Source organism: Pristiophorus japonicus, chromosome 15 (genome assembly GCF_044704955.1).
Source record: "Pristiophorus japonicus isolate sPriJap1 chromosome 15, sPriJap1.hap1, whole genome shotgun sequence".
Lineage (NCBI taxonomy): Eukaryota > Metazoa > Chordata > Chondrichthyes > Pristiophoridae > Pristiophorus > Pristiophorus japonicus.
This window is the reverse complement of record NC_091991.1, coordinates 162,511,667-162,538,651: the sequence shown is the minus strand read 5'-3', so window position 1 is coordinate 162,538,651 and position 26,985 is coordinate 162,511,667. Positions and strand designations below refer to the sequence as shown.

The following is a 26,985-nucleotide window of genomic DNA, read 5'->3' as shown; positions in this document are numbered from 1 at the left end:
TAATGTAATGAAACATCCCAAGGTGCTTCACAGGAGTATTCTGAGATAAAAAATTGACACCGAGCCGCATAAGGAGAAATTAGGGCAGGCGACCAAATGCTTGCTCAAAGAGGTAGGTTTTAAGGAGCGTCTTGAAGGGGAGAGGTAGAGAGGCGGAGAGGTTTAGGCAGGGAATTCCAGAGCTCAGGGAATAGTAGGTATGGTCATCAATGGTTGAACGATTATAAAAAGCAGAATTAGAGTAGCGTAGACATCTCGTGGGGCTGGAGGAGATTATAGAAATATGGAGGGACGAGGCCATGGAGGGATTTGAAAGCAAGGATGAGAATTTTGAAAGCGAGGTGTTGCTCAACCGGGAGCCAATGCAGGATTTGGTGCAAGTTAGGATACAGGCAGCCGAGTTTTGGATTACTTCTAGTTTACATTAGGGTAGAATGTGAGAGGCTAGCCATTGTATGTTGGAATAGTCAAGTCGAGTGGTGACAAAGGCACAGATGAGGGCTTCAGCAGATGAGCTGAGGCAAGGACAGAGACAGGAGACATTACGGAGGTGAAAATAGGTGGTCTTAGTTATGCTGCGGAACCACATTTTTGTTTTAAAGTATCACTGACCTGAATAGGTATTTGACTATAGACTGCTTTTTCAGGTTTAACAAAGGTTTGTAATGGCACCTTATTTGTTTTGGTAACCATCCCACCCATTCAAAGCCCTCTATCGTATCTTCCACTGCATTGGACAACAGTGCTGTCAATAAAACATATTGGACCAATCAGAAAGCTTAAGGATTAGTCACATCAAACATGCATAGTAACAGATCTTGCCAGGAGAAGACCATCGGCCCATCTATCCATGATTTTCCCTGGTGCATTTCTAATAACCCTGAATCCCATTTGTTGATAAGACCCTGTCGAGTGCCTTCTCAAGTCCCATTCTTACATTACAACAATGACCTACACTTCAAAAAGTACTTCATTGGTTGCAAGCGCTTTGAGGCGTCCTGAGGTCGTGAAAGGCACTATATAAATGCATGTCTGTCTTTCAAGGTTTCTTATTTCGCACCTGAGCGGTGATCAAATTGGTTAATAAAGAAACATGGAATGATAAAGCACAAAATGGATGGTCATAGATACAATGCAAGTGATTCATCTGCTGTTGGCCACACATGCAGGACAGGAGTCAGGAAGGAAAAGAGAAAAAAAGCACATTACATACATTAAAACCCACTCATTATTGTTCTTCACAATGTACTTTTTCTATACAATAGCTCAAAATTACAATGTCAACTTTAACCTAACCCCGACAATGCTGACTAGATCATGCTATTGAAAAACTCACTACCAAATGGTCTATGAATTCAATAATAAAGTTCTCATCCCCTTCTCAACTTACCATCATCCGTTGGCAGCTCATCTCCATTTTCTACACCATTTAAGGAGTTCCAGGAGTACTGACTTTCATTTTCACTGTATCCTGATGCATCACAGTTGTCTGCTTCCTGGGCTTCAGTGGCCAAGTCTTCAGCCGTCAAGTCTTCATTTTCTAAAAGACAGAATACACCAGTTGTGCTTTTCATCTCAAAAAAGTGATCTGTACTGGCCGATGACAGCATCCAATAGGACTGCACAGAGGTCCGTCAGTTTAGAATGAGAGCGCACTCAGACACTACTGGGTCACCAGAAGTGAACAGTGGCCTGAAACAACTTGCTCTCCTCATGTTCAGCTACAGTCCTGTGGGAGGGGGGGGGGGGGTGTCACCATTGACCAGAAACTTAACTGGACCAGCCACATAATTACTGTGGCTACAAAAGCAGGTCAGAGGCTGGGTATTCTGCAGCGAGTGTCTCACCTCCTGACTCCCTAAAGCCTTTCCACCATCTACAAGGTACAAGTCTGGAGTGTGATGGAATACTCTCCACTTGCCTGGATCAGTGCAGCTCCAACAATACTCAAGAAGCTCGACGCCATCCAGGACAAAGCAGCCCGCTTGATTGGCACCCCATCCACCACCTTCAACATTCACTCCCTCCCACCACCAGCACACCATGGCTGCAGTGCGTGCCACATATAAGATGTCATGTATAACTCGCCACAGCTTCTTTGGCAGCATCTTCCAAACCCGTGACCTGTGTCACCTAGAAGGACAAGGGCAGCAGGCGAATGGGAACACCATCACCTGCAAGTTCCCCTCCAAGTTACACACCATCCTGACTTGGAAATATATCGTCTTTCCTTCATAGTCACTGGGTCACAATTCTAGAACTCCCTCCCTAACAGCACTGTGGGAGTGCCTTCACCACACGGACTGCAGCGGTTCAAGGCGGCAGCTCATTACCACCACCACCGAGGGCAACTAGGGTTGGGCAACAAATGCTGGCCTTGCCTACGACATCCCAGAACGAATTTTAAAAAAAAATGTCCTGCAACTGTTAAAAATCACTACATAAAATTGAATCACAGATGCCAATTTTTATCTTAAGGCTGCTACCCGAGTTCCTGGCTCAGCGCGTTTCTGAAGGGGATAGGCACACCTGGATTGCTATCTACCATCCAAAATTGGAGAGTCAGATACCCCATAATGGCTTTTGAATTTGCTCTTTGGATGTGGGAGATGCTATCAGGACTATATCTATTTCCCCAAGTGATTGTTGTACAGCTGAGTGGCTTGCTGGGCCATTAGCAGTAAAGTATGTAGTGTGGTCACATGTCGGTCAGGCTGGGTCAGGGTGGCAGGTTCACTACCCTGAACGATATTAGTTGGATTTTTAATGAAAAAGCAGCAGCTTTGATGGTCATTTCTCAGAGGCCCAGCCCACAGATTACTGGATTTATTGAATTCAATTTCACAACTAGTCAGCATCACTACCCAACTGCAGTCTAACGAGAGAGAGAAAGAGGAATTTCTGAAATCTCCCACTCACTGGCTTCATGTTAGATTACATAGCAACTTACATAGCTCAGTTTTACATAGAACGCAGACCATTCAAATCTTGTGTGCCTTTATGCTTGGGAAGGTCATTCTAACTTAGAAACTCTGCAGCTGTTAGAGGTTGTGCAAGTCAGGCTTTGGGATTTTAGATAGCAGGGGTAGGGAGTGGTCGGCAATTTCTAAGCTACCAAAAATAGAGCATTGCTCTTCTGGCTTAAAGCTAGAATTTCCATCTTTGCCATTAGAATCTATGTACATGAATTGCCACCAGCTCAAGTGTATCCTTCGAGAGTTGAAAACTGGATCATTGCTTGGAGAGCAATGCTGCCACCCACCTCTTTCTGTAAGATGCTGTGACAAAAGAGCACACCACAGCCGAGATAGTCAGATTTAAAGTTCAGGCAGTATAAAACACAAAATTGTAACTTGGTTCTTGCTGTTATTCTGCAGCGCACCCACAAGAGACTAATCTATTCTGCATCGAGCCATGATTACTCACCAGTATCTCCATAGATACTTGATTCTGAAACCTCGAAGGGATTCTCCGCAGCAAAATCCTGAACAATTCCCTCGACCAGCTTTAGGCGGCAGCGCATCCGACTCAAACGGCTTTTGAGAACCGTTATCTTTTCCTTGTATTTTCTCTTCACGTCCCTGTAACAATTGTGCTCCTCCAGCTGATCCCGGGTAAGCTGGGCTCCACATCCCATTCTGCATGGCTGGTTCCAGTGCTCGCAGACTTCTTCATGGGCAGCAAGGTTCTTGTGAAACACTGCAGTGGTGCAAGCTTCATAGCTGCACCTCACTATTCTAAATTCACAAGCAGCGATGTGGTTTGTGTACTGTTCAAGTGGCATTGTGTCCCGACAACCATAGACTCTGTTTTCACACTACATATATAGAAACAAAGAGCTGTTAGCATTTAGAAAACATTAGAGCAGTTAATCATTTTTTTTTTAATAAGTGTTTTTTTTAATTAAAGAAACCCAGTATAATAATCAGCCCAGAAAATAGTGCATACACCTGGACCTTAGGGGTACTAATGTATAGAAAAAGTAAATCAAAATAGATTGTGAGGGTGGATGCTGGGAGGATATTTCCTTTGGTGGAGGAGTCTAGACCAGGGGTCACAGTCTCCGGATAAGGGGTTGGCCATTTAGGACTGAGATGAGGATAAACTTCACTCAGGGTGGTGAAGTTTTGGAATTCTCTACCCCAGAGGGCTGTGGAAGCTCAGTCATATTTAAGACAGAAAGAGATTGATTTTTGGATACTAAGGGAATCAAGGGATATGGGGATAGTGGAGTTGAGTTAGAAGATCAGCCATGATCTCACCTGAATGGCACGTTCTCAACTTCTTAGTTTTATTTAAGAACAAAAGAGCGGTGATTGGAATCAATACTGAGTTTCCATCTGCCAGGACTTGCTTAAGTTTGGAAGACCTGTCATACTCCAGAGAGAATGTTCAGCTTCCAATTTCCATCCCTTCAGTATCCGTTTTTGGAATCTGACAGATACAGATCGACTACTTTCGTGCAGTATGATTTGTTGTTCCAGGGAAGGATGTATAACCAGGAATGACCCGACAGCCAACTTGGAGAATTTCAATTGTTTTAGGACAAGAAGGATATAATAAAAAGGGTCTGACTGGAATATTTTGTTAATGGACAAAGAATCGTAGCTTCTGGGGACTTGTATTTCTATAGCACCTTTTACAACCTCAGGACATCCCAAAGTGCTTTACAGGCAATGAAGTACATTTGAAGTGTAGTCACTGTTGTAATGTAGGAAACAAAGCAAAGCCATCACAGGCACGATGGGCCAAATGGCCTTCTGTGCTGCAAGATTCTATGAGATGAATTCTAAAATACACTGATTTGCCATCTGAAATGGTTAGTGGTTCCTTTATTCTCTTTCCAAATCAAATCAAGAGGCAGGCTGAAGACCTGTCCCCAACCCCCTACAGTACTAATCAAATGTTGATGCAGGAAAGCTAGTTATCTACAATTTTTCCTTCTTGCCCCCTCCCCCATAACAAGACAAATTCCCTCAGCATTTTTGTGCCACTACTCGGAAGGCGGAAATGCAGTGCATTAGAAATCGTAGGACAGAAACATACACCTTATCACTCCGCAGCGCTATACAATCGGCATCCTTAAGACAGGATATAGAGTTTAACTTCTAGCCCTCCAGTTATGCCGATAATGCCCACAATTCACCTTCATGATCAATCGACCAATCAAATTATGGATCATAGGTACCACAGATCGAGCCTCACTTTTCACCTGCTTCCTGCAATAAGGACACTCCCGCTTCCTAAAGAAAATCGTATTACATTAAGCATAAGGAAACTCAGCTTTGTTCCTGAATATATTACAATCACAATTTGGAAAATATTTCCACCAGTTAATCCACTGGATTGCTCATGATTACACAGAACACTTGGAACCATATATTTTGTAAAACAAATTTGTACATTCGTGCCAGGGTGTCCCTGGAGATGGAGCACGCGGTGTCCACCAGTACGCTCGCAGCCTTCTGCGAGAGGTGGGCACCGGAGGGACTGGAGTGCATCACCACCCACGGCAACCAAATCTGAATTTGTATGTTCTAGTGTCTCTTTAATAATAAAGGGGGCACTCGGCTTTATAGTTTAACTTTTTAAAAGTTGTAAAACAAATTTGGGGGTTCTGTATTATAACTTGCATGTATAAGCCACCAAATCCCTTTACATTGGTTTCCTAAAATATACCTCCAATACATCCTAGTAACATTTAAATACATACTTCATCTAGTCTTCACAATCACATCCTGGGAGCAGCGAGGCTAACTCGTAATCCCAATGCCACCCCAGGTGAATTCAACAAACTCCGTGCGGACCATGGCCGAACAGGAGCTTAGGCTCTGCATCACACACAGCTACTGCTCCACGGGAGGGGAAGCTGCTGTGGGACTTCACTATCGGAGATACAACTATCAATGCAAGTTAGTGGTTTTAAAGCAAATCCCTGTACTTCCAAAAAAAAATGCTCAAGAAAGAATGTGCACTTAGTAGAAAAAAAACCAGTTTCCTAAATAATGCGCACTTACTCTAAAATGGTGGTGACTGGGCAGCACTAAATTAGAAGGGCATACTTTAACTTTTTGAAACTAGATTCAGATCTAGTCTAGACAATGTTTCTCTCGGTCTCTAGAATGGGACAATCTATTTTTAGTAGGAGAGACCACAACACAGAATTATCAATTTTTTAAAAAGCTGCAGAGGGAAAGAGAAATCTCATACTGGTATTCTTCTTCAGTGGAAGACACCACAATGCTCGAGAGCAAAGTAGAGAGAATGGTAACATGCATCATGTGGAAGTGTTTGATGTTGGATATGCCAAGGGCAAAAACGTTCCACAGTTGAATTCTCTTACATTGATTAATCCCCCCCCAAAATGTAACACTTTAGACCGATCTTATTCTGAATGGAATTCAGTTACTGTTTTTGTTTACGTGGGGCAGAAGGGGGGAGGAAAAAAAAAAAGAGAAAAAAAAGTGTCCACATAGAAAAATAGTCCCACAAATGCCAGTACAGTTAGCTGGTTGGATGCTAGCTAACAGCAGGCACTACACCTCTGGGTATGGGAATGAAGCATATCCTGAAAATATTTCCATGTATTTCAACTTTAAAATTAACATAAATGAGATGGATCAAAATTAAACTTTGAGAAATCAACGGTTCAACATTTTCAACCAAAGTTCGACACAGATCCCTACTTTCAAAGTAGATTTCAAACACAGAATTTCATACTGAAGTCTCCCGGTTTTGTATTGCTCAAAGTTTACAAGTATGCACTCCATCAAAATAATAAATACATGCACAATTCTTGATTTAAGAAGTTATTAGCAAGTAGTCTTTACCTTGCAAGCCATTTCGCAATGCAGCTATTGCAGAAGACATGTTGGCAGCCAAGTTCCACAGGACCATTGAGCACACCATGACAGATGGTACAGATGAATTCAGGGTCTGGGGCTTTTACAAACAGCTCAATATCATATCCAGAATCCTAATGAAGAAAAAACACAAATAGAAAGCTGTGTTTTAGATTCTATCCCAACCTGTACTTTGAAGAGCGAGTTGAGGAAGGAACAGAGGAGGAGGAAAATAGGCAGTGTGTCGTACTTAAGTTAGGAGAGAGGGGGAAATGGGGAAATTACAATCTCAGAGAAAGTGGTAGGGAATTTGCTACTTCCAACCATCCCCCTCCAATAACGCTAAATGGAGGTCCCGTCACATATAGTACAGTTCAAGCGTTTCCTTCCCCAATACCTTTTTCTTGTGGGAGCAGTTCGATGAGCCCTGGGTGGGATCCTTGCCTTTTTAAATGTAGAAACAGGATTGTGGCTACCTTGAAGATGTATGAGAGACTGCCTCCAACAAATAGTGGAAAGGAGTGAGCTCCAGGTTTAGAGCCTTGTAAAACTTCAGAGGACAGTCATCAGATCAAGTCTTTCCCAGATTGGGGGCTTTTCAATGAGCTGGAGCTCACCAGTTGAGATTAGAGCACTGAAAAACTGCATGCTTTCCTGGGAGGGAGAGGCTGGAAAGGTATTATACCGTTTCATGCCCAGGTGAAGCTTGAACACCTGGGCATCAGGGACAACACACAATGGGAACCACCAAAGTCATCCTCCACAATCATATCACCTTCATCTCTATCATAGGAACATAACAAACAGGAGGAGTAGGTCATTCAGCCCTTTGAGCCTGTTCCATCATTCAATATCATGACTATCCCAACATCCCTCAAGTCCCTTAGTATCCAAAAATCGATCTCTGTCTTGAATATACAGAACAACTGAGCATCCACAGCCCTCTGGGATAGAGGATTCCAAAGATTCACGGCCCTTTGCGTGAAGAAATTTCTCCTCATCTCAGTCCTAAATGGCCGAACCCTTATTTCAGAGACTGTGACATAGGCCATGATGCATAGTAGTGGAAAACGTTATTTGTCACACTAGGCTCAGAGATGAGGTTACGGTCAGTCACTTCATTGCTGTAATAGTACAGTTATGTATTTGCAGTGTATGCGAGGAGCTTTCCCAGCTCATCATCTTGTTTGCAGCAGAGTGATATACTGCAGGAGCTTTTCAGCAACCAGCTACTGAATTCCCCTCTACCCTCTCAGAGCCACTACAGTGCTGTCTTTTTGATGGTCTAGTTGTTGGGATTTGGGATCATCACTCATCTTTTGTTCAACTCTCAAGTAAGCAACAATTATGTCTATTTTGAATTGATCAATAAGGGTGACAAATCCCTTGGACAAGATGGTTACCATCCCAGGGTTTTAAAGAATGTAGGTGAGCACGTTGCAGATGCCCCAACTATAATCTTCTAAAAAGTTCTCTTTATTCAAGAAAAGGTCCTTTAGATTGGAAAATTGTGCATGTCACTCCGCTGTTTAAGAATCGTGAGGGGGGAAACCAGGGAATCGTAGACTAGTTAGCCGAACATCTGTTGTCAGAAAATTATTATAATTAAAAGGATAGAGTGATGGAACATGTTGAAAATTCTCAGTTGATCAGAGAGAGAGCCAGCATGAATTTGTGAAAGATAGATCATGCCGGACAAACCGGACTGAATTTTTTTTGAGGTGGTGACTAAAGTACTGGACAGGAGAATGTCCATGAATGTTATTTATATGGAGTTCCAGAAGGCATTTGATAAAGTCCCTCATAAGAGACTGTTAACTAAGGTAGAAGCCCACGGAATTGAAAGCAAATTATTGACCTGGTTAGGAAATTGGTTGAGCGACAGGAGACAGGATAATGGGCAGGTACTTAATTGGAAGAATGTGATTCGTGGTGTCCCGCAGGATTCACAGCATTTATTAACCACTTAGATGATGGCACAGAAAGCCATATCTCCAAATTTGCTGATGACAAAGATAGGCAGCAATGTAGGCAGTGTAGATGAAAGCATAAAATTACAAAGGGAATATCGATAGATTAAGGTGATTGGCCAAAACGGTGGCAAATGGCTTTCAATTTAGGTAGATCAGAGGTCATCCACTTGGACCTAAAAAAAAAGTCAGAACAGAGCACTTTCTAAAATGGTCAAAAGCAAAAAACAGTGGCGGTCCAAAGAGACGTGGGGGTTGAGAGATCATTAAACTGTCATGAACAGGTACAGAAAATAATCAAAAAAGCCAGCCTTTATATCTAGAGGACTAGAATACAAAGGGATAGAAGTTATGCTGCAACTATACAAAGCCCTGGTTAGACCACACTTGTAGTACTGAGAGTAGTTCTGGGTACCACACCTTAGGAAGGATATATTGGCCTTGGAGTGAGTGCAGCAGAGGTTTACTAGAATGATACCCAGTCTTCAAGGGTTAACTTACAAAAAGGAGAGATTACACAAATTAGGTTTATATTCTCCAGAATTTAGATGGTCAAGAGGTGATCTGATCAAAATTTAAGGTATTAAGGGGAAGAAACTATTTCTGCTAGTCTAAAAATTAAAGCCAGACCTTTCAGGAGTGAAATTAGGAAACAAAAGGTAGAAGTTTGGAACTCTTCTGCAAACGGCAATTGATGCTGGATCAATTGTTAATTTTAAACCGGAAACTGATTTGTTAACCAAAGACATTAAGGGATATGGGGCAAAGGCGGGTGTGTAAGGTTAGGTCGCAGATCAGCCATGATCTCAGATTGGCAAAACAGGTTTGAGGGGCTAAATGGCCTACTTCTGTTCCTACGCTCCCTTCTTTAGGACCATCCAGGCATGAACAAGACTATAGAAGAGAGGCAGGCAGCAAGGACCTCCCTGCAGGCCAAACTCATTTTGTATCTGTGAACCACAATGCCTCTTGGAGGTGATGGTGATTCATGTGATCCCTTGTGGACTGTTTTGATGGTTTCCCACAACAGTATAGAGTCCCTGCACTTCAGCGTTGCAGCAGGCAAGTTTAGCAGGGAGGAAGAAATGAAGCTCTGAGGTCATCAAGCAAGACTGGGTTGAGGTGCCAGAATCAGGATGACGAAGGAAGGGTGATTAGCGGGGGTGAGTGAGAGCGCAATTGGTGCATGGTCTGAACACAAGAGCATAAGAACATAAGAAATAAGAGGAGTAGGCCATTTGGCCCCTCAAGCCTGCACTGCCATTCAAGAAGATCATGGCTGATCTGATCTTGGGCTCAACTCCACTTCCCTGCCCCTTCACTTCCTTATCGTTCAAAAATCTGTCTATCTCCAGCTTAAATATATTCAATGACCCAGCCTCCACAGCTCTCTAGGGTAGAGAATTCCACAGATTTTCAACCCACTGAGAAGAAATTTCTCATCAGTTCTAAATGGGCGACCCCTTATTCTTAAACTATGCTTCCCTAGTCCTAGATTCCCGAAATGACTATTGGGCCCATAAGTTTGTGACTCAGTAGGCCGTTCAAAAATTATTTCCAGGCTACTTGTCAACAGTGCCCCCCCCCATACCTTCCCCAACAATTACTATCTCCAACAGCAATCAACCAATTTGCATTTGACACTTGGACCTTCTGCTACGACCTGAGATCAATGTCTCCTACAGCTATAACAGGGCCGGTGTGTTAATCAACTTTCCTTTCCATTACTTAAATCTATGCATGGAAATTAATAAAATGCACATGGTGACACAGAGAGCCAGTGGGAAACAAACCGTCAAGTTATCCCCGGTGTCCTGGCCAATATTTATGGATGTGTCTATTTGGACTAACTGAAATGCAGCCGTTTCTCTGATTGGTCCCCTTGGAGGATAAGCCACACCCTGAAGTTCCTCTGGAATGTGTAACTGGAACCACCCAGCCCAAGTTCTGAGTGAATTTCCAATTTGTAATTCGATCCATTTTGACTTCAGAAGCTAGAGGATAGATCTCCCCAAAAGCCACCAAGTTCCAGCCGATGTCCCTTACCCCAGCGCAAGTGCATCCCTCTGCCAGCTGAAAACCCTTACCCAAGCGCAAGACCTTAAACCCCCCCTCCCCCCCCCATAGATGGGGCAGTGTGTGTGGCTTGTTAACATATTTATTAGGAATGTTGAATAGTTAGTGTCATTACTTCTGGATTTCATCCACCCAAACGACGTCGCTTGTAAAACATGCGCCGAGCTTGCACACACCAGAGGGTAGGAAAAACATGATCAGTCTTCCGAGATCCCTCTCTTATTCAGCCCCGCCCAGGCTCGTTCTTTCCGTTATCGTTCTCTCTGGCTGTGGAAGCCTTGGCAGATGCATTTGGCTGCTCAGTGGAGGCAACGTGGTGTTGAACGCATGCGTGGAAAAAGGTTCGTGGGAATTGCGCTGGGGGGGGGGGGGGGGGGCAATGATATTTGTCCTAACTCTTGCTTCTGCGCATGCGCAGAAGCAAGCTGGACTTGGTAGAAATATAGTTACTGCAAATATTTATCCCTCAATCTACATAACAAAAAACAGATTATCTGGTCATTGTATGCAAAGTGGCTGCCACGTTGCCTATATTTCAACAGTGACTACATTCCAAAAGTACTTCATTGGCTGTAAAGCGCTTTGAGACGTCCGGTGGTCGTGAAAGGCGCCATATAAATCCAAGTCTGTCTGCCTGTGTGACATCACATTGCAGTAAAGTACAACACAGGAACAAAATGGCAGACATTAAAAAAAAAGATGAAAAAGGCAACTCTGGTGACAGCAGTCACATGACATGATGAGAGCTCCCCCCACCCACCCCACCACACGAGCATCATGAAAGATCAGCTAATTTTAAAGAGATGAACAGGACATTTGTTCAGGTCGAGTCCTGTATTCTTGCTTAAAAAGTACATGAATTCAAAAAAAGGAATCCAGAAGAGTAGTTTTTTCTTTGGAGGTGCCAAGGATTGAGCCCTGGACCTCATGCATACAAAATAGATTACCCACAACTGAGTTACATCCCTAATCCCAGAAGAGGGGACAAAACCACGAATTATTCACACATACATAATTATCATCGGCAGTCCCTCGAAATCAAGGAAGACTTGCTTCCACTCTCAAAGTGAGTTCTCAGGTGACTGTACAGTCCAATATGGGAATTACAGTCTCTGTCACAGGTGGAACAGACAGTGGTTAAAGGAAAGGGTGGGTGGGTAGTCTGGTTTGCCGCACACTCCTTCCGCTGCTGCCGGATGCTCTTCCTCCACTTAGGCAGTCTTTGGCCAGGGACTCCCAGGTGTCAGTGGGGATGTTGCACTTTATCAAGGAGGCTTCGAGAGTGTCCTTGAAACATTTCATCTGCCCACCTGGGAATTGTTTCTGTATAGGAGTTCAGAGTAGAGCGCTTGCTTTGGGAGGCTTGTGTCAGGCATGCAGACAATGTGGCCCACCCAAGGGAACTGGTAGAGTGTGGTCAGTGCTTCGAAGCTGGGATGTTGGCCTGAGCGAGAACACAGACGTTGGTGCATCTATCCTCCCAGGGGATTTAAAGGATCTTGCGGAGACATCATTGGTGATACTCCTCCAGCAATTTGAGGTGTCTATTGTATATGGTCCATGTCTGAGCCTACAGGAGGGTGGGTATCATCACAGCCCTGAAGACCATAAGCTTGGTGTCAGATTTGAGGGTCTGGTCTTTGAACACTCTCTTCCTCAGGCGACCGAAGGCTGCGCTGGCGCACCAGAGGCAGTGTTGGACCACGTCATCGATGCCCTTGCTGATAGTAGGTTCCCAAGGTATGGAAAGTGGTCCACGTTGTCCAAGGCCACAACATGGATTTTGATGACCGGGGGGGTGCAGTGCTGTGTGGCGGGGTCAGGTTGGTGGAGGGCCTTTGTTTTAGATGTTTCGTGTAAGGCCCATGCTTCCGTACACCTCGGTGAAGATGTTGACATAAATCAAGAGTATATAACACACTAGGAGATTTGCACCAAATGGTGTATTTACATTCAAAAAAAGGTAATACTAGCAAGTGATGTCAATTATTTTCCTAATTGCAAAGTCAGAAGATATTTACACAAATTAGCAGATTTCCTATGTCATTGCTCATGGGTATCCTGGGGTCTGAAGCACAGTTGTAGCATTTAGCTGCTAATTTGGCCTGTCCACTTAAAGGCACCTCATGAGAACATGGTCTAAAGTAGGCAAATCCAAGTAATTGGAGCTACTTGCAAACTGCAGAAAGCAAATTTGCATTTATCCAATACCTTTAAAATGTAGTGGGGGGGGAAAAAAAATCAGAGGGCAATTGTAAATTTCTAGCTCTAGATTAGTAAAAATTAATAACTGGCTTAAAAAAAGTTTCTGTATCTAACACATTAGATATAAAAGTTCACTTCAAGAAGTACTAACATATCAAATTAAAAGTAAACTTCCATATCTCCAAACACCCACTCCCACCACAAAACGATCCATCCCATTACAAAACTTTACAGGCCTTCCCAGTTCCTTCAGCTCCAAAAAATATTTTGAAAGGCCTGGGAAATGTGGGGAAATAAAGCAAAAATGGAGATAGAATGATTGGAGAAATAAAAGGAAAGATGAGGGTCAGAACGTTGGGGCAATAAAGGATGGGTTAATATAGGGTGGTGTAGGAAGAGAGGGGGGGGGGGAAAGAAACAACATACAGGGTGGTGTAGGAAGGCAGGGGAACGACATACAGGGAGGGGGGTAGGGAGGGGGTAAGAAGGGGGGGGGGGTGTGCAGGGGAGATGACATACAGAGAGGGGTAAGAAGGCTCGGGTGGGGTAGGAAGGCTGGGTTATAAAGGATGAGGTGGGTGTATAAGCCTCTGGAGTGGCTCAGACGCCACAGCCGCTCCCTGGAGAAAGTTCTCCCACTACCAGTCAGCATGAACCGGGTTGGTGGCGACCGGCAATAAACTCGAACCCAAAGCTCATTTATACACCGCTGGCTTCATTGAAAGCCGAAACAGGACTAATTTCGGGCAAGAGGCCGCATGATTTTCACCGAACGCGGCCAATGAATGACTGACGGGAGACACCTACGCTTTGATGCTGTGCTTCTGTCCCTATTCGACACAGTTCAAACAGCCAATGCTGCCCTTTACCTGCACTTGCTCCTCAGCTAGCTCCATACTGTTCCAGGCTCCTCCACCATCTGTCAACGCCTCGGAAATGTATCCTTCGTCTGGCCAATCAAATCGTCACCACGCAACCTCCAATCACAGCTCCGGCTGTCTGCTTGACCTGCTGCAAGCGTGTTTCTCTAACACAATCCCTCCCAGGAAAGCAGCAAAAGCTCTGTCTCTGGACACTTGACCAGAGTCTGTTGTGGTGCTGATCTGAAAGGTGGGTTTTGTACTATATAAAAAAAAACACAATATAGAAGCCCGTGGAGTGTACTGAAATGATAATGAGTGAATGGAATTGGATTCTAAAGAGCTGAGTTGAAAAGGCCTGCGGTGAATGCACTGAACTGTGATGGATTGCACTGGAAACATACTGCAGTGAAACGCACTGCCTGTATATATTTTTTAAAGGCACCTTATCTAAAATTAGTTCTTTCCTTCTTTGGAACATAGGAGTAGGCCATTCTGTCCCTTGAGCCTGTTCCGCCATTCAATTAGATCATGGCAGATCTGTATCTTAACTCCATTTACCTGCCTTTTTTTGTAACCCTTAAACTCTTGCGTAACAAAAATTTGTCAATCTCAGTTTTTAAATTTTCAATTGACCTAGCCTCCACAGCTTTTTGGAAGAGGGAGCCCCATATTAAACTTTGAGTGTATTTTGCTTCTATTCACATTCTAAGTTTGTTAGGGCTGATGTGTGTTTTCTTAAATCAGCGAAATAGTTATTTGCACTGAAGATGAAGAACTGTTTTATTTTTAATGCAGAACCATGCAATAGTTATTTTTTAAACTCTTCACAATTAGATATACACTGTTACATGGATCTCATTGTTTAAAAGAACGTTAGCCTGATAAACTCCTTAAATAACAAAATCTAACAAAAAACCCACCTCTGCTTGGACAAAAAATCTTCACATTTGTCATGCAGTGAAATATGTTTGTATCATATTTTGTAACACAAAAAATTACTTACAACAGTTCTTCTTCCATGGCGTATCTCTTTGATAGTGTGCTGTGAAGGAAGGTGCTTTATGCAGCATTCAGACACTATCACTCTATATCACTTCATAATAGCTGTATACAAAGTTAACAATGAAAATAAAAAACATCCTTCTAAAAATGAGACAACACAATGATAAAGTTACAAAACAACTTCAACTGACTTTCTGCTAAAATGCCATTAATTTTTTAATCCTGTGTTTAGCACTACAATATGGTTCTATCCACTTATGGCGACACCTCGCTGATATTGACAAAGTGAAGTGACAGTCACCAAATACTTACCATGTATGTCGACATCAACATAAACACTGGCATGTTTAGTTCAACTATTGTTTATATCTCCCTAACACTATTAAAGGCCTTTTATTTCCACATGTGTCAACAGGGCCTTATCTTCACAAGTGACACACAAGTGAGTGCGACACAGATCAAGGAAGCAATGAGGCTATTAGGCCTACAAAGTAGCCATGGTGCAAGTGCTGATCATGGTCTATTGCTCTCTGATAAGCTATAAGCGCTAATCCAAAAAGAACATGTGAACAAGCTACTCTCAAATTACTATTCTAATAATAAATTAGGGAAAATCCATGCAAATAAATGGTACAGAAATTTTAAATCAGAAATGTTACTTACAAGAATTAATTTTTATTATCATACAAAATTATATATGTATTTATATTTTATATTTACATTTATTATTGCCAGCTGTGATTCAGTGGTAGCACTCTCACCTCTGAGTCAGAAGGTTGTGGGTTCAAGCTCAACTCCAGAAACTAGGCTGGCACTTCTGTGCAGTACTGGAGAGCGAACGGAAAAGTGGAGTTGAGGTCAAAGATCAGCCATGATCTTACTGAATGGCGGAGCAGGCTCGAGGGGCCGTATGGCCTACTCCTGCTCCTATCTCTTATGTTCTTATGCTGCACTTTTGAATGAAACTTTAAACCGCCCTCTATGGTGGATGGAAAAGATCCCACGGCACTATTCAAAGAAGAGCAGGGGAGCTCTCACAGTGTCTTGGACAACTTTTATCTCTCAACCAACACCTAAAACAAATTTGTTTTTTTTTATTTCATTGCTGTTTGTGGGAGTTTTCTGTGCACAATTTGGGTGCTACATTTCCTACATTACAACAGTAACTTCACTTCAAAAAGTTCTTCATTGACTGTAAATCACTTTGGGGTGTCCTGTGGTCATAAAAGGCACTATATATGTCCAAGTCGTTATTCTTTTTATTATATTTATATGTAACATTATAATCAATATTTATTATATCTTGTATATTACTGATTTCAAATTGACAAAATATCCAAATGTATGTGTCATCCACCAATAATCCAATAATCTGCTCACTGATGCCCAGTTTGGGTTCTGTCAGGACCACTCAGCTCCAGGCCTCATTATAGCCTTGGTCCAACCATGGACAAAAGAGCTGAATTTCAGAGGTGAGGTGAGAGTGACTGCCCTTGACATCAAGGCAGCATTTGACAGAGTGTGGCATCAAGGAACCCTAGTAAAACTGAAGTCAATGGGAATCAGGGGGAAAGCTCTTCACTGGCTGGAGTCATGCCTAGCACAAAGGAAGGTGGTAGTGGTGGTTGGAGGTCAATCATCACAGCCCCAGGACATCACTGCAGGAGTTCCTCAGGGCAATGTCCTAGGCCCAACCATCTTCAGCTGCTTCATCAATGACTTTGCCTCCATCATAAGGCCAGAAGTGGGGTTGCTCGCTGATGACGGCACAGTGTTCAGTGCCATTCACAACTCCTCAGATAATGGAGCAGTCCATGCCCGCATGCAGCAAGACCTGGATGACATTCAGGCTTGGGCTGATAAGTGGCAAGTAACATTCAGCACCACACAAGTGCAGGCAATGACCATCTCCAACAAACGAGAGTCTAACCACCGCCCCTTGACATTCAACGGCATTACCATTGCTGAATCCCCCATCAATATCCTGGGTGTCACCATGGACCAGAAACTTAACTGGACCAGCCACATAAATACTGCGGCAACAAGAGCAGGTCAGAGGCTGGGTATTCTGCAGTGAGTGTCTCATCTCCTGACTCTCCAAAGCCTTTCCACTATCTACAAGGCACAAGTCAGGAGTGTGACAAAATACTCTCTACTTGCCCGGATGAGTGCAGCTCCAACAACATTCAGGAAGCTCGACACCATCCAGGACAAAGCAGCCCGCTTGATTGGCACCCCATCCACCACCTTAAACATTCACTCCCTCCATCACCAATGTACTGTGGCTGCAGTGTGTACCATCTACAAGATGCACTGCAGCAACTCACCAAGGCTTCTTCGGCAGCACCTCCCAAACCCGCGACCTCTACCACCTAGAAGGACAAGGGCATCAGGTGCATGGGACTATCACTACCTCCAAGTTCCCCTCCAAGTCACACACCATCCTGACTTGGAAATATATCGCCGTTCCTTCATCATCGCTGGGTCAAAATTCTGGAACTCACTCCCTAACAGCACTGTGGGAGTACCTTCACATAGAAACATAGAAAATAGGTGCAGGAGTAGGCCATTCGGCCCTTCGAGCCTGCAACGCCAATCAATGAATTCATAGCTGAACATGCAACTTCAGTACCCCATTCCTGCTTTCTCGCCATACCCCTTGATCCCCCTAGTAGTAATGACTACATCCAACTCCTTTTGGAATATATTTAGTGAACTGGCCTCAACAACTTTCTGTGGTAGAGAATTCCACAGGTTCACCACTCTCTGGGTGAAGAAGTTTCTCCTCATCTCGGTCCTAAATGGCTTACTCCATATCCTTAGACTGTGACCCCTGGTTCTGGACTTCCCCAACATTGGGAACATTCTTCCTGCATCTAACCTGTCTAAACCTGTCAGAATTTTAAACGTTTCTATGAGGTCCCCTCTCATTCTTCTGAACTCCAGTGAATACAAGCCCAGTTGATCCAGTCTTTCTTGATATGTCAGTCCCGTCATCCCGGGAATCAGTCTGGTGAACCTTCACTGCACTCCCTCAATGGCAAGAATGTCCTTCCTCAAGTTAGGAGACCAAAACTGTACACAATACTCCAGGTGTGGCCTCACCAGGGCCCTGTACAACTGTAGTAACACCTCCCTGCCCCTGTATTCAAATCCCCTCGCTATGAAGGCCAACATGCCATTTGCTTTCTTAACCGCCTGCTGTACCTGCATGCCAACCTTCAGTGACTGATGTACCATGACACCCAGGTCTCGTTGCACCTCTCCTTTTCCTAATCTGTTACCATTCAGATAATAGTCTGTCTCTCTGTTTTTACCACCAAAGTGGATAACCTCACATTTATCCACATTATACTTCATTTGACATGCATTTGCCCACTCACCTAACCTATCCAAGTCACTCTGCAGCCTCATAGCATCCTCCTCGCAGCTCACACTGCCACCCAACACCTCACGGACTGCAGGAGTTCAAGAAGGCGGTTCACCACTATCTTCTCAAGGGCAATTAGGGATGGGCAATAAATGCTGGCCTTGTCAGCGATGCCCACATCCCATGAATGAATTTTTAAAAAGTCAACAAATTGCTTGCGTTGACAAATTAGAATGGTCCCCAATATGTCGACGTAAGTGGATATGATTGTATGTTATGGACAGTCTTGAGATAAGATAAATATCTCCACTCATAAGGTTACCATAGCTCACTGGGTCTTTGTCATTCATGAATCTAATGCATTGTTAAGATATTTATCAGAAGTTATGGCTGCCTATGACAAGTGCTCTATACTTTAAGGGTGCACGCATTGCAATCATAGTGCTTCATGGGACTGCCATTATCTGTGAATAGCTGTGGCCTAGCTAGTGTTTTATATAGATCAAGCATAACCTCCCTGCTCTTGTATTCTATGCCTCGGCTAATAAAGGCAAGTATTCCATATGTCTTCTTAACCACCTTATCTGCCTATCCTGCTACCTTCAGGGATCTGTGGACATGCACTCCAAGGTGTCTCTGTTCCTCTAGACTTCTCTGTGTCCTACCATTTAATGTGTATTCCCTTGCCTTGTGAGCTCTCCCCAAATGCATAACCTCACACTTCTCTGGATTTAATTCCATTTACCACTGTTCTGCCCACCTGACCAGTTCATTGATGCAGGATATCGTTCTGCAGTCTACAGCTTTCTTCTTCATTATCAACCACACAGCCGATTTTAGTATCATCTGCAAACTTCTTAATCATACCCCCTACATTCAAGTCTAAATCATTGATATATACTACAAAAAGCAAGGGACTGGTACTGAGCCCTGCAGAACACCACTGGAAACATCCTTCCAGTCACAAAAACACCCATTAACCATTACCCTTTGCTTCCTGCCTCTGAGGCAATTTTGGATCCAACTTGCCACTTTGCCCTGGATCCCATGGGCTTTTACTTTTGTGACTGGTCTGCTATTTGGGTCCATAGATAATGGTATGATAGAAGGTGAATGGATAAGTGTTGCATCTCCTGCAGTTGCATGGAAGGGAGGATGAGGGCAGGGTGGGGGGAGAGACAGCGATGTTGTCTCCTTTCTGTTAGAAAGAATTTTGCATTTAATGACATCAGCCAATGCCAGTTTCAGCAAAAAGACTCGCCCTTGTAAGTGCGTTTAATTAGCAGGCAAGCTGAAATGTTGTTACAAATGATGTAGAAGGACTGACTGGAGTGCATCATCACCCCCGGCAACCAAATTTTAATTTGATTTTATATGTTTTAAAGTTTAATTTGTTTTAATTGCCGGGTTTTAGTGTCCCCCTCCCCTTTTATAGGGGGCACTTGTAAATTATATTATTTTATTGCCCCCCAATTTTTTTTTTAAAAACACAAAAAAAAACATTTATTAGAAAAAGGGGCAGTTAAGTGTCTGGAGTGTCCCCCAGATCGGGGGGCACTCAATCTAATGTCTATTTTGTTCCCCCCCAAAAGAGTTGTAAAAGGACTGACTGGAGTGCATCATCACCCCCGGCAACCAAATTTTAATTTGATTTTATATGTTTTAAAGTTTAATTTGTTTTAATTGCCGGTGTTTTTAGTGTCCCCCTCCCCTTTTATAGGGGGCACTTGCAAAATTTATGATTTTATTGCCCAAAAAAAAAATCACAAAAAAACCCCCAAAAAGTAAAAAAACAAACAAAAAAAAGGGCAGTTGAAAAATGTTTGGAGTGTCCCCCAGATTGGAGGGCACTTGACTTAACTGTTTTATTGTTATCCAACCAAAAGAGTTGTAGAAGGACTGACTGGAGTGCATCATCACCCCTGGCAACCAAATTTTAATTTGATTTTATATGTTTTAAAGTTTAATTTGTTTTAATTGCCAGGTTTTAGTGTCCCCCTCCCCTTTTATAGGGGGCACTTGTAAATTATATGATTTTATTGCCCCCCAAATTTTTTTAAAAAAAAACAAAACAAAATTTTTTTTAAAAAAACACAAAAAAAAGGGCAGTTGAAAAGTGGCTGGAGTGTTCCCCAGATTAGGGGGCACTTGATTTAATGTTAATTATGTTTTACTCCAAAAGAGTTGTAGAAGGACTGACTGGAGTGCATCATCACCCCCGGCAACCAAATTTTAATTTGATCCTTAATGTTTAAAGTTTAATTTGTCTATGTTGTCGGTTTTAGTGCCCCCCCCCCCTTTTAGCCAGGGGCACTTGTATAATTTGTGTTCTTTGATGCCAAAAAAAACAAACAAGGGGGAACTTGAAAAGCTTTTGGAGTGCGCCCCCCCTTTAATCAGGGGGCACTTGTTTAATGTTCACAACTAAAATAGTTGTAAAAAGGGACTTAAATTGAAATCACAATATTTTAAAAGCACAGATAATTCTAGTTTTGAGATAATTGAGGTTGAGGAAGTTTAATCTTGTTAATTAAAAAAAAACATCGAATATGGAGCCAGGGGAGTGGGACTAACTGGATTACTCTTTCCAAGGGGCGGTACAGGCACAATGGATCAAATGGCCTCCTTCTGTGCTGTTGAATACTATGGTTTAGAGCCCTGTGGAAGGATGCACATTTAACATGAGGGAGAAAGGAATAGAAGGTTATGCTGTTAGGATTAGATGGAGAGGGATAGGAGGAGGCTCGTGTGGAGCATAACTACTGGCGTGGACCAGTTGGGCTAAATGGCCTGTTTCTATGTTGTACATTCTATGTAATTCTATGCAAGTGTGCTAAGTCCTGATGGGAAGAAAGTGGGCATTCAATGTCAACCAAACAGAAACTCTACCTGTATGCATTTTAAAGTAACTTGGTTTGGAAACTCTAAAACAGGGTGATGGATTGTTGCACGTACTGAACACCTACCTGACCAAACATAAAAAGCCAGAAATGTATTTTATTGTGATTAGGCAAGGTGAAACAAATCTCAACACCTTCTTTTCACCTTCCCCATACAAAAAAGACGCATACATACATACATGCCAATTATCATCGTTTCATGCTGTCCATTAGCGTTTCCAGGCTTGTGTCTGTTTGTGAACATTTGCCGACAAAAATGGGCATGGAATTAAACTTTCCACACTGCCTTACTGCTCCCCTGAGGTTACCGCGGAATGCTGTTGAAATCTTCTGTGCACTTGCGTGGCACTTGTGTGCATGTGCAACCTTGTGATCCTGTAGCTCCCTCACGAGCTTGTGATCAAGACACCTGAAGGAAAGGGATGTAAACCAAAGTTACTGCTCTGTTTATGTGCTGAAACCACCAGGCAAAATGTGCCTTTTAAAAAATCACTGCTTTCCATCAACATGAATCTAATGTGCTCATACTTGAAGCAAAACACTTGCGGTTTGTTTTATTACTGTATTAAAGATGGCAAAGGGTGGCTGCAGGGAGATGGAGACTACAGAACCAACTGTCTGCATTTTGTGAGTTGATGTAAAGATCAGCCATGATCTAACTGAATGGCAGAACAGGCCTCAGGGACTGAGTGGATAAAGTTTGAGGTTTGTTTTATTATTGTATTTAAGGATTGTTTAAAGATGGGTATGGACATATGTTTGGATACATCATAAAATGCTGACTCAGTATTCGCTAAACAGTTTTAAGGTGAAGGTGCTGGCGTTTAAAGGGCTGGTTTGCACATATGAGACTTCTCGCTTCATTGGTTTGCAATTTTTTTCTCCCACAGCTCAAGCTATGCTGCTGTCAGGGGGACTGGCTGAAGCCTCCAATATATTCCTGTTGCATTAGTCTTCACGTGCTCTGAGGGGTTTGTAAACCATGATGACAACCCCAGAACTCTGGAACAGGAATGGTGTTCCCTGTTATGAGGTGTTTTGATAAGAGTAAATAAGGAGAACCTGTTTCCACTGGCAAGAGAGTTTTTAACCAGAGGACACAAAATTTAAATCAGATATAAGAACCAGAGTGAAGATGAGGAGAATATTTTTTATACAGTAAGTTGCTATGATTTAGAATGTATTACCTGAAAGGGTGGTGGAAGCAGATTCAATATTAACATTCGAAGGGGAATTGAATATATGCTTAGAATAGAATGATACAGCACAGAAGGCCATTCGGCCTATTGTGCCTGTGCTGTCTCTTTGAAAGACATATCCAATTAGTCCCACTGCCTATACTTTCCCGATAGCCCTGAAAATGTTTCCCCTTCGAGTATTTGTCCAATTCCCTTTTGAAAGGGAACATTGTGCAGAGCTATGGGGAAAGAGCAGGGGAATGGGAATAATTGAAAAGCTCTTTCAAAGAGCTGGCACAGGGACGATTTCGGCCTGACTGCCTGCCTGCCTGCCTCTCTTCTGTGGCTATGTTCCCACCGAGTGTCCCTGGAGATGGAGCACCCGGTGGGCACCAGAGGGACTGGAGTGCTTCAACACCCCCAAAACAAAATGTTAATTTGATTTGTTAAGTTTACTTTAAGCATTTGTGTTTATGTTACCGTTTTATTGCTTGTGTTCCTTTATAAGATGGCATTTGCTTCTTTTTTTAAAAATCGGTGATAGCATCAGTCATCAATAACCAAAATTAAACAAGAGCTGGCACAGGCTCGATGGACTGAATGGCCTGCTCCTGTGCTGTGATTCTGCGTCCACACACCCGCTCAGTGGGCAGGACCGCCCAGTAGTGACAGAGAGTTGGCTCGGTACAATAACAATGGCAAACCGCAGGGAAAACATCACTGAATCAACACCCCCAGGAATAAGTTCAACCAGAGTTGGCAACCCACTGATATATACAGATTAAAGTAGGAGAAAAGAATAGGCCAGTGTCAGCCGTGGATCAGTTGGCAGCACTCTCACTCTCGCCTGAGTCAAAAGGCTGCGGGTTCAAGTCTCACTCCAGAGACTTGAGCATAAAAATCCAGGCTGACACTACCAGTGCGGTTCTGGGGGAGCGCTTCACTGTCGGAGGTGCCATCTTTCAGATGAGATGTTTTTTTTTGTAAAGCATAAATTCAAGTGCCCCCTTATTAAAGGGACACTGGAACCGGCAAATTAACAAATTAAACTTGGAACATTAAACAAATCAAATTATAATGTGGTTGCCGGGGGTGATGATGCACTCCAGTCCCTCCGGTGCCCACCTGTCACGGAAGGCCGCGAGCGTATCAGTCGACACCGCGTGCTCCATCTCCAGGGGCTTCCTGGCGTGAGCATAGCCGCGGAAGAGAGGCAGGCAGTCGGGCTGAACGATCAGATGAGGCGTTAAATCGAGGCCCTGTCTGCTCTCTCTCAGGTGGACTGAAAAGATCCCATGGCACTATTTCAGAAAAAGGGTTGGGGAGTTATCCCCGGTGTCCCATCACCAAAAAAAAACCCCAGATGGATGATCTGGGTCATGATCACATTGCTGTTTGTGGGAGCTTGCTGTGCGCCAATTGGCGGCCGCGTTTCCCGCATCACAACAGTGAGTGCACTTCACAAAAGTACTTCACTGGTCTGTAAAGCGCTTTGGGCCGTGAAAGGCGCTTATAGAAAAATGCAAGTCTTCTCTTATTTTTTTTTACCGTGCTGTTGCTATGGCGACGAGGCGTGCGCCATGTTCAGAGCGCCGCCGGTGAGGTGTTGGGAGCGCGCCGGAAGTGGCGGGTGGCTGGCAGGCAACGTGCGGAGCGGCGGCTGGGGGAGAGAGAGGGAGCATTCACCGACCATTCACCCACCGGCCGGCTCCCGAGTGCCGAGCGGAATGAGCCAGGGCCATGGCAGCCAGCGCCGTACAGTTCAAGACAAAGTGAGTGCAGCCGAGACCCACAGGCCGGGTGATTGGGAGGCTGGTCCGGATCCGGGTCCCTCAGAATTAGGCCTCTTCCCCCTCTCTCTCTCCCCCTCCCTCCACTCTCTCTCTCTCCCTCTCCCTCCCTCCCTCCCTCCACTGGTTTAAAATGTGGCCCGACCTCCACCTCCATTCACTCCGAAAGATAACGCGCGGCTCCCTGTCCTTCAGTGGGTGTGTGATCTGCCCGGCTCCATCCACTGTCACCCCTGTAAGATTTCCCCCCATGTTGGCCACGGTGGCCTGGACCTGCGATCGCTACATCTGTGTGATTAAACTGGTGCCTTGAAAATTTTGCTGCACTCACTGAAGTCAGCATCCCACACACAGAGTGTTCACGATATGGGATAGCTAAGGCTTCAGTTGCCCTTGTGATGCTGGGACCTTAAAAATGCCATGGTGGGTAGGAATGTGTCAGGTTTAAATGAGAGATGTGTAACTGATACTGAGGGAACATTCACATTGTAGCTGGTAGGTACATTTTTGGGCTTGAGCAAGGTAGAGCTGCTTGGCTCTTGCCTAACCAAGAGAGAACTGTGTACATGCCTGGTGCAAGCTTGGGCTGAGTTCTTCCCCAGCTGTTAAAAATGTAGATGTTGAGAAAGTGGGAGGGAAGGACCCCTGCCTTTTCAACATTTAAATCGAGTTTAGGTAGATTTAGGTGTAGGTGTATAAGAGCATTGACGCCACATTGGATTTGCACTCCATAGAGTAATATCATCATATCATCTCATAGGCGGTCCCTCGAATGAGGATGACTTGCTTCCACACCAAAAGGGATGAGTTCATAGATGTTTCAATGGAGGACCTGATATTCCAGTCCTGAACTCCAGGGGTGGAAGATGCCTGTGTGTGGATTTTTTTTAATGTTTGGTGACCGTTGCACATCAGCCACCACAAGGCCTTTATCCAGTGGCAAGGATAAACCAAGACGACTGGAGACCTGCTCTGCTGCACGGACCTAGTGCGCACACATATCGCAGTGTGGCCTGGCTCGTGCTGCTCATGGGTCCTTGGCTCTTCTGGGCCACAAGCCCATTTGGGCCATTTGCCGCTCCTCCGCCACAAACTTTCGCCGCATCTCTGCCACAAACATTCGCCGCACCTCCGCCACGATCTCTCACTGTTCCTCTGCCATGATCTCTCGCTGCTGATCTCTCACCGCTCCTCCGCCACGATCTCACGCCGCTCCTCCACCATAAAACATTCGCCACACTTCCACCACAATCTCTCACCGCACTGCCGCACCAAACATTTGCCGCACCTCTGCCATGATCTCTTGCTGCTCATCTCTTGTCACATCTCAGCCACGATCTCTCACCGCTCCTCTGCCTCAGTCATCCGTCGCAACTCCGCCGCGATCTTTTGCCGCTCATCCGCCCCGACCTTCCCGGGCCCTGCCGATGTTCCAGCCCACGCTCTAACCGGTGACCTGGGCCTTGATGATATCACCCAGTCGCCCACCTCAAAGTCGTCGTACACTTGGGACGACTCGCGCTGGAAGCTGCAGTGGCATGCTCCAGCTCTTTATACTCCCGACCTGCTGTGGTGCCCTCTCACAGGTCAGGGTGGCCCACAATGTTCTCAGCAAGGGTCACTGGATAGTGACTGAGCAGAGTCAGATGCTGCTGAGCATGCGTTGATAAACAACTAGTGCCTACAAATGCTGACATCCCACAGTGTGTGGATGCTACATTTCATTGAGATGTGATATAAACACAGGTGGTGTAATGAGGGATAATGTCACTGCCTTGGTGGCACACAGGTGGAGTCTGAGCCTTGCCTGGTTTCTGGTCCATTTCCTTTGGTCCTGTACATGGCCTGACTGTAGATATTTGGCTTTATTCACTGCATTTTGAAGAGGAATGGTGTGTCGTGTATATTAAAGCATGTAGATCAGATTAATGGTGTTCTTCAGTTCAGCAGAGGTATTGTTGCCGTGGGTGCACCGGCCACGTTGGCATGGCAACCTGAGGGCCCACTGCCAGACTAATTCGCTATTAAATCAATAGAGTGCAATACTGAAGCACTGAGACTACCCCTTCTGAGTAGTTGTTCTCTCGTGAGGTCAGGTTGGGCTCTTAATCCTAATTTACACTCCAGTTTAGCATTGGTGCAAATTCCAAATGGGTTCACACCAGTGCTAAACTGGGCATTTGAATGCACTCCTTCATTATCTTCTGAGTTGAGGGGGAAAGAATATTCAGAAGTTTGCATCATGAGATTAAGTGATTCGTTCAATGAGATTAAATAATTTTATATGGCTTGTGGCAAGCGATGCCCAATTGCAAATTTTGCCTTTGAACAATCATCAATTATGCGATATTTGCCTTTTGTAGCATAAGTGTACAATCAGGGCACAGACAGGTTTGCTGAAACAGTCAAAAGTGCTACCATGTCTACAGAAACATTTTAGAGAAGGTTTGGGAACTGAACTAATATTTGCGATAAAGAAATACTAATTCTGAGGTAGCGTTTTTACAGAGAAAATTTGGGATTGTATGGTTTGTGTGTGCTATTGACATCTGTATTTAGTTGCTTGGTTGCTGCCAATTTTTTAGGATGCATTTGCATTACAGCTGTAGTGGGAGGTTTTGCTTTGCACCAATGCTGTAGCTACAGTCTAAATTCAGCCTAAATGTTTATTCATTGCATAATCTGATTGGAGTGTAGCAGAGTGAGACTCTCTGGAGGACCAAGTCTTGCTCTATTTCCAAGTCAGGATTGACCCTAACTCTGATATACACTACACAAACTCATCAGTG

At 44.1% G+C, this 26,985-nt stretch overlaps 2 protein-coding genes across 6 annotated transcripts in view; one reads left to right on the top strand and one right to left on the bottom strand.

Annotated features, from left to right (window-relative positions):
- The window catches only part of LOC139281192 (RING finger protein 151-like), a 29,546-nt gene extending 5,515 nt beyond the window's left edge, over nt 1-24,031 (bottom strand). The window contains exons 1-7 of one of the 2 annotated variants that reach the window (XM_070901230.1): nt 23,955-24,031; nt 21,408-21,637; nt 13,963-14,215; nt 6,831-6,976; nt 5,147-5,243; nt 3,427-3,817; nt 1,391-1,540 (exon numbers count right to left, since the gene is read on the bottom strand). In XM_070901230.1, the coding sequence (XP_070757331.1) occupies nt 1,391-1,540; nt 3,427-3,817; nt 5,147-5,243; nt 6,831-6,976; nt 13,963-13,989 (811 nt within the window). In that variant the 5' untranslated portion in view covers nt 13,990-14,215; nt 21,408-21,637; nt 23,955-24,031. Of the gene's footprint in view, nt 1-1,390; nt 1,541-3,426; nt 3,818-5,146; nt 5,244-6,830; nt 6,977-13,962; nt 14,216-21,407; nt 21,638-23,531; nt 23,900-23,954 lie in introns of those variants that run through there. The other variant, XM_070901231.1, reaches the window with a different exon arrangement.
- tbl3 (transducin beta like 3) overlaps nt 14,117-26,985 on the top strand; it is a 107,580-nt gene continuing 94,711 nt past the window's right edge. The window contains exons 1-2 of one of the 4 annotated variants that reach the window (XM_070901227.1): nt 14,117-14,203; nt 22,119-22,386. In XM_070901227.1, the coding sequence (XP_070757328.1) occupies nt 22,364-22,386 (23 nt within the window). In that variant the 5' untranslated portion in view covers nt 14,117-14,203; nt 22,119-22,363. Of the gene's footprint in view, nt 14,204-22,118; nt 22,387-24,007; nt 24,179-26,985 lie in introns of those variants that run through there. The other 3 variants (XM_070901228.1, XM_070901229.1, XM_070901226.1) reach the window with 3 other exon arrangements.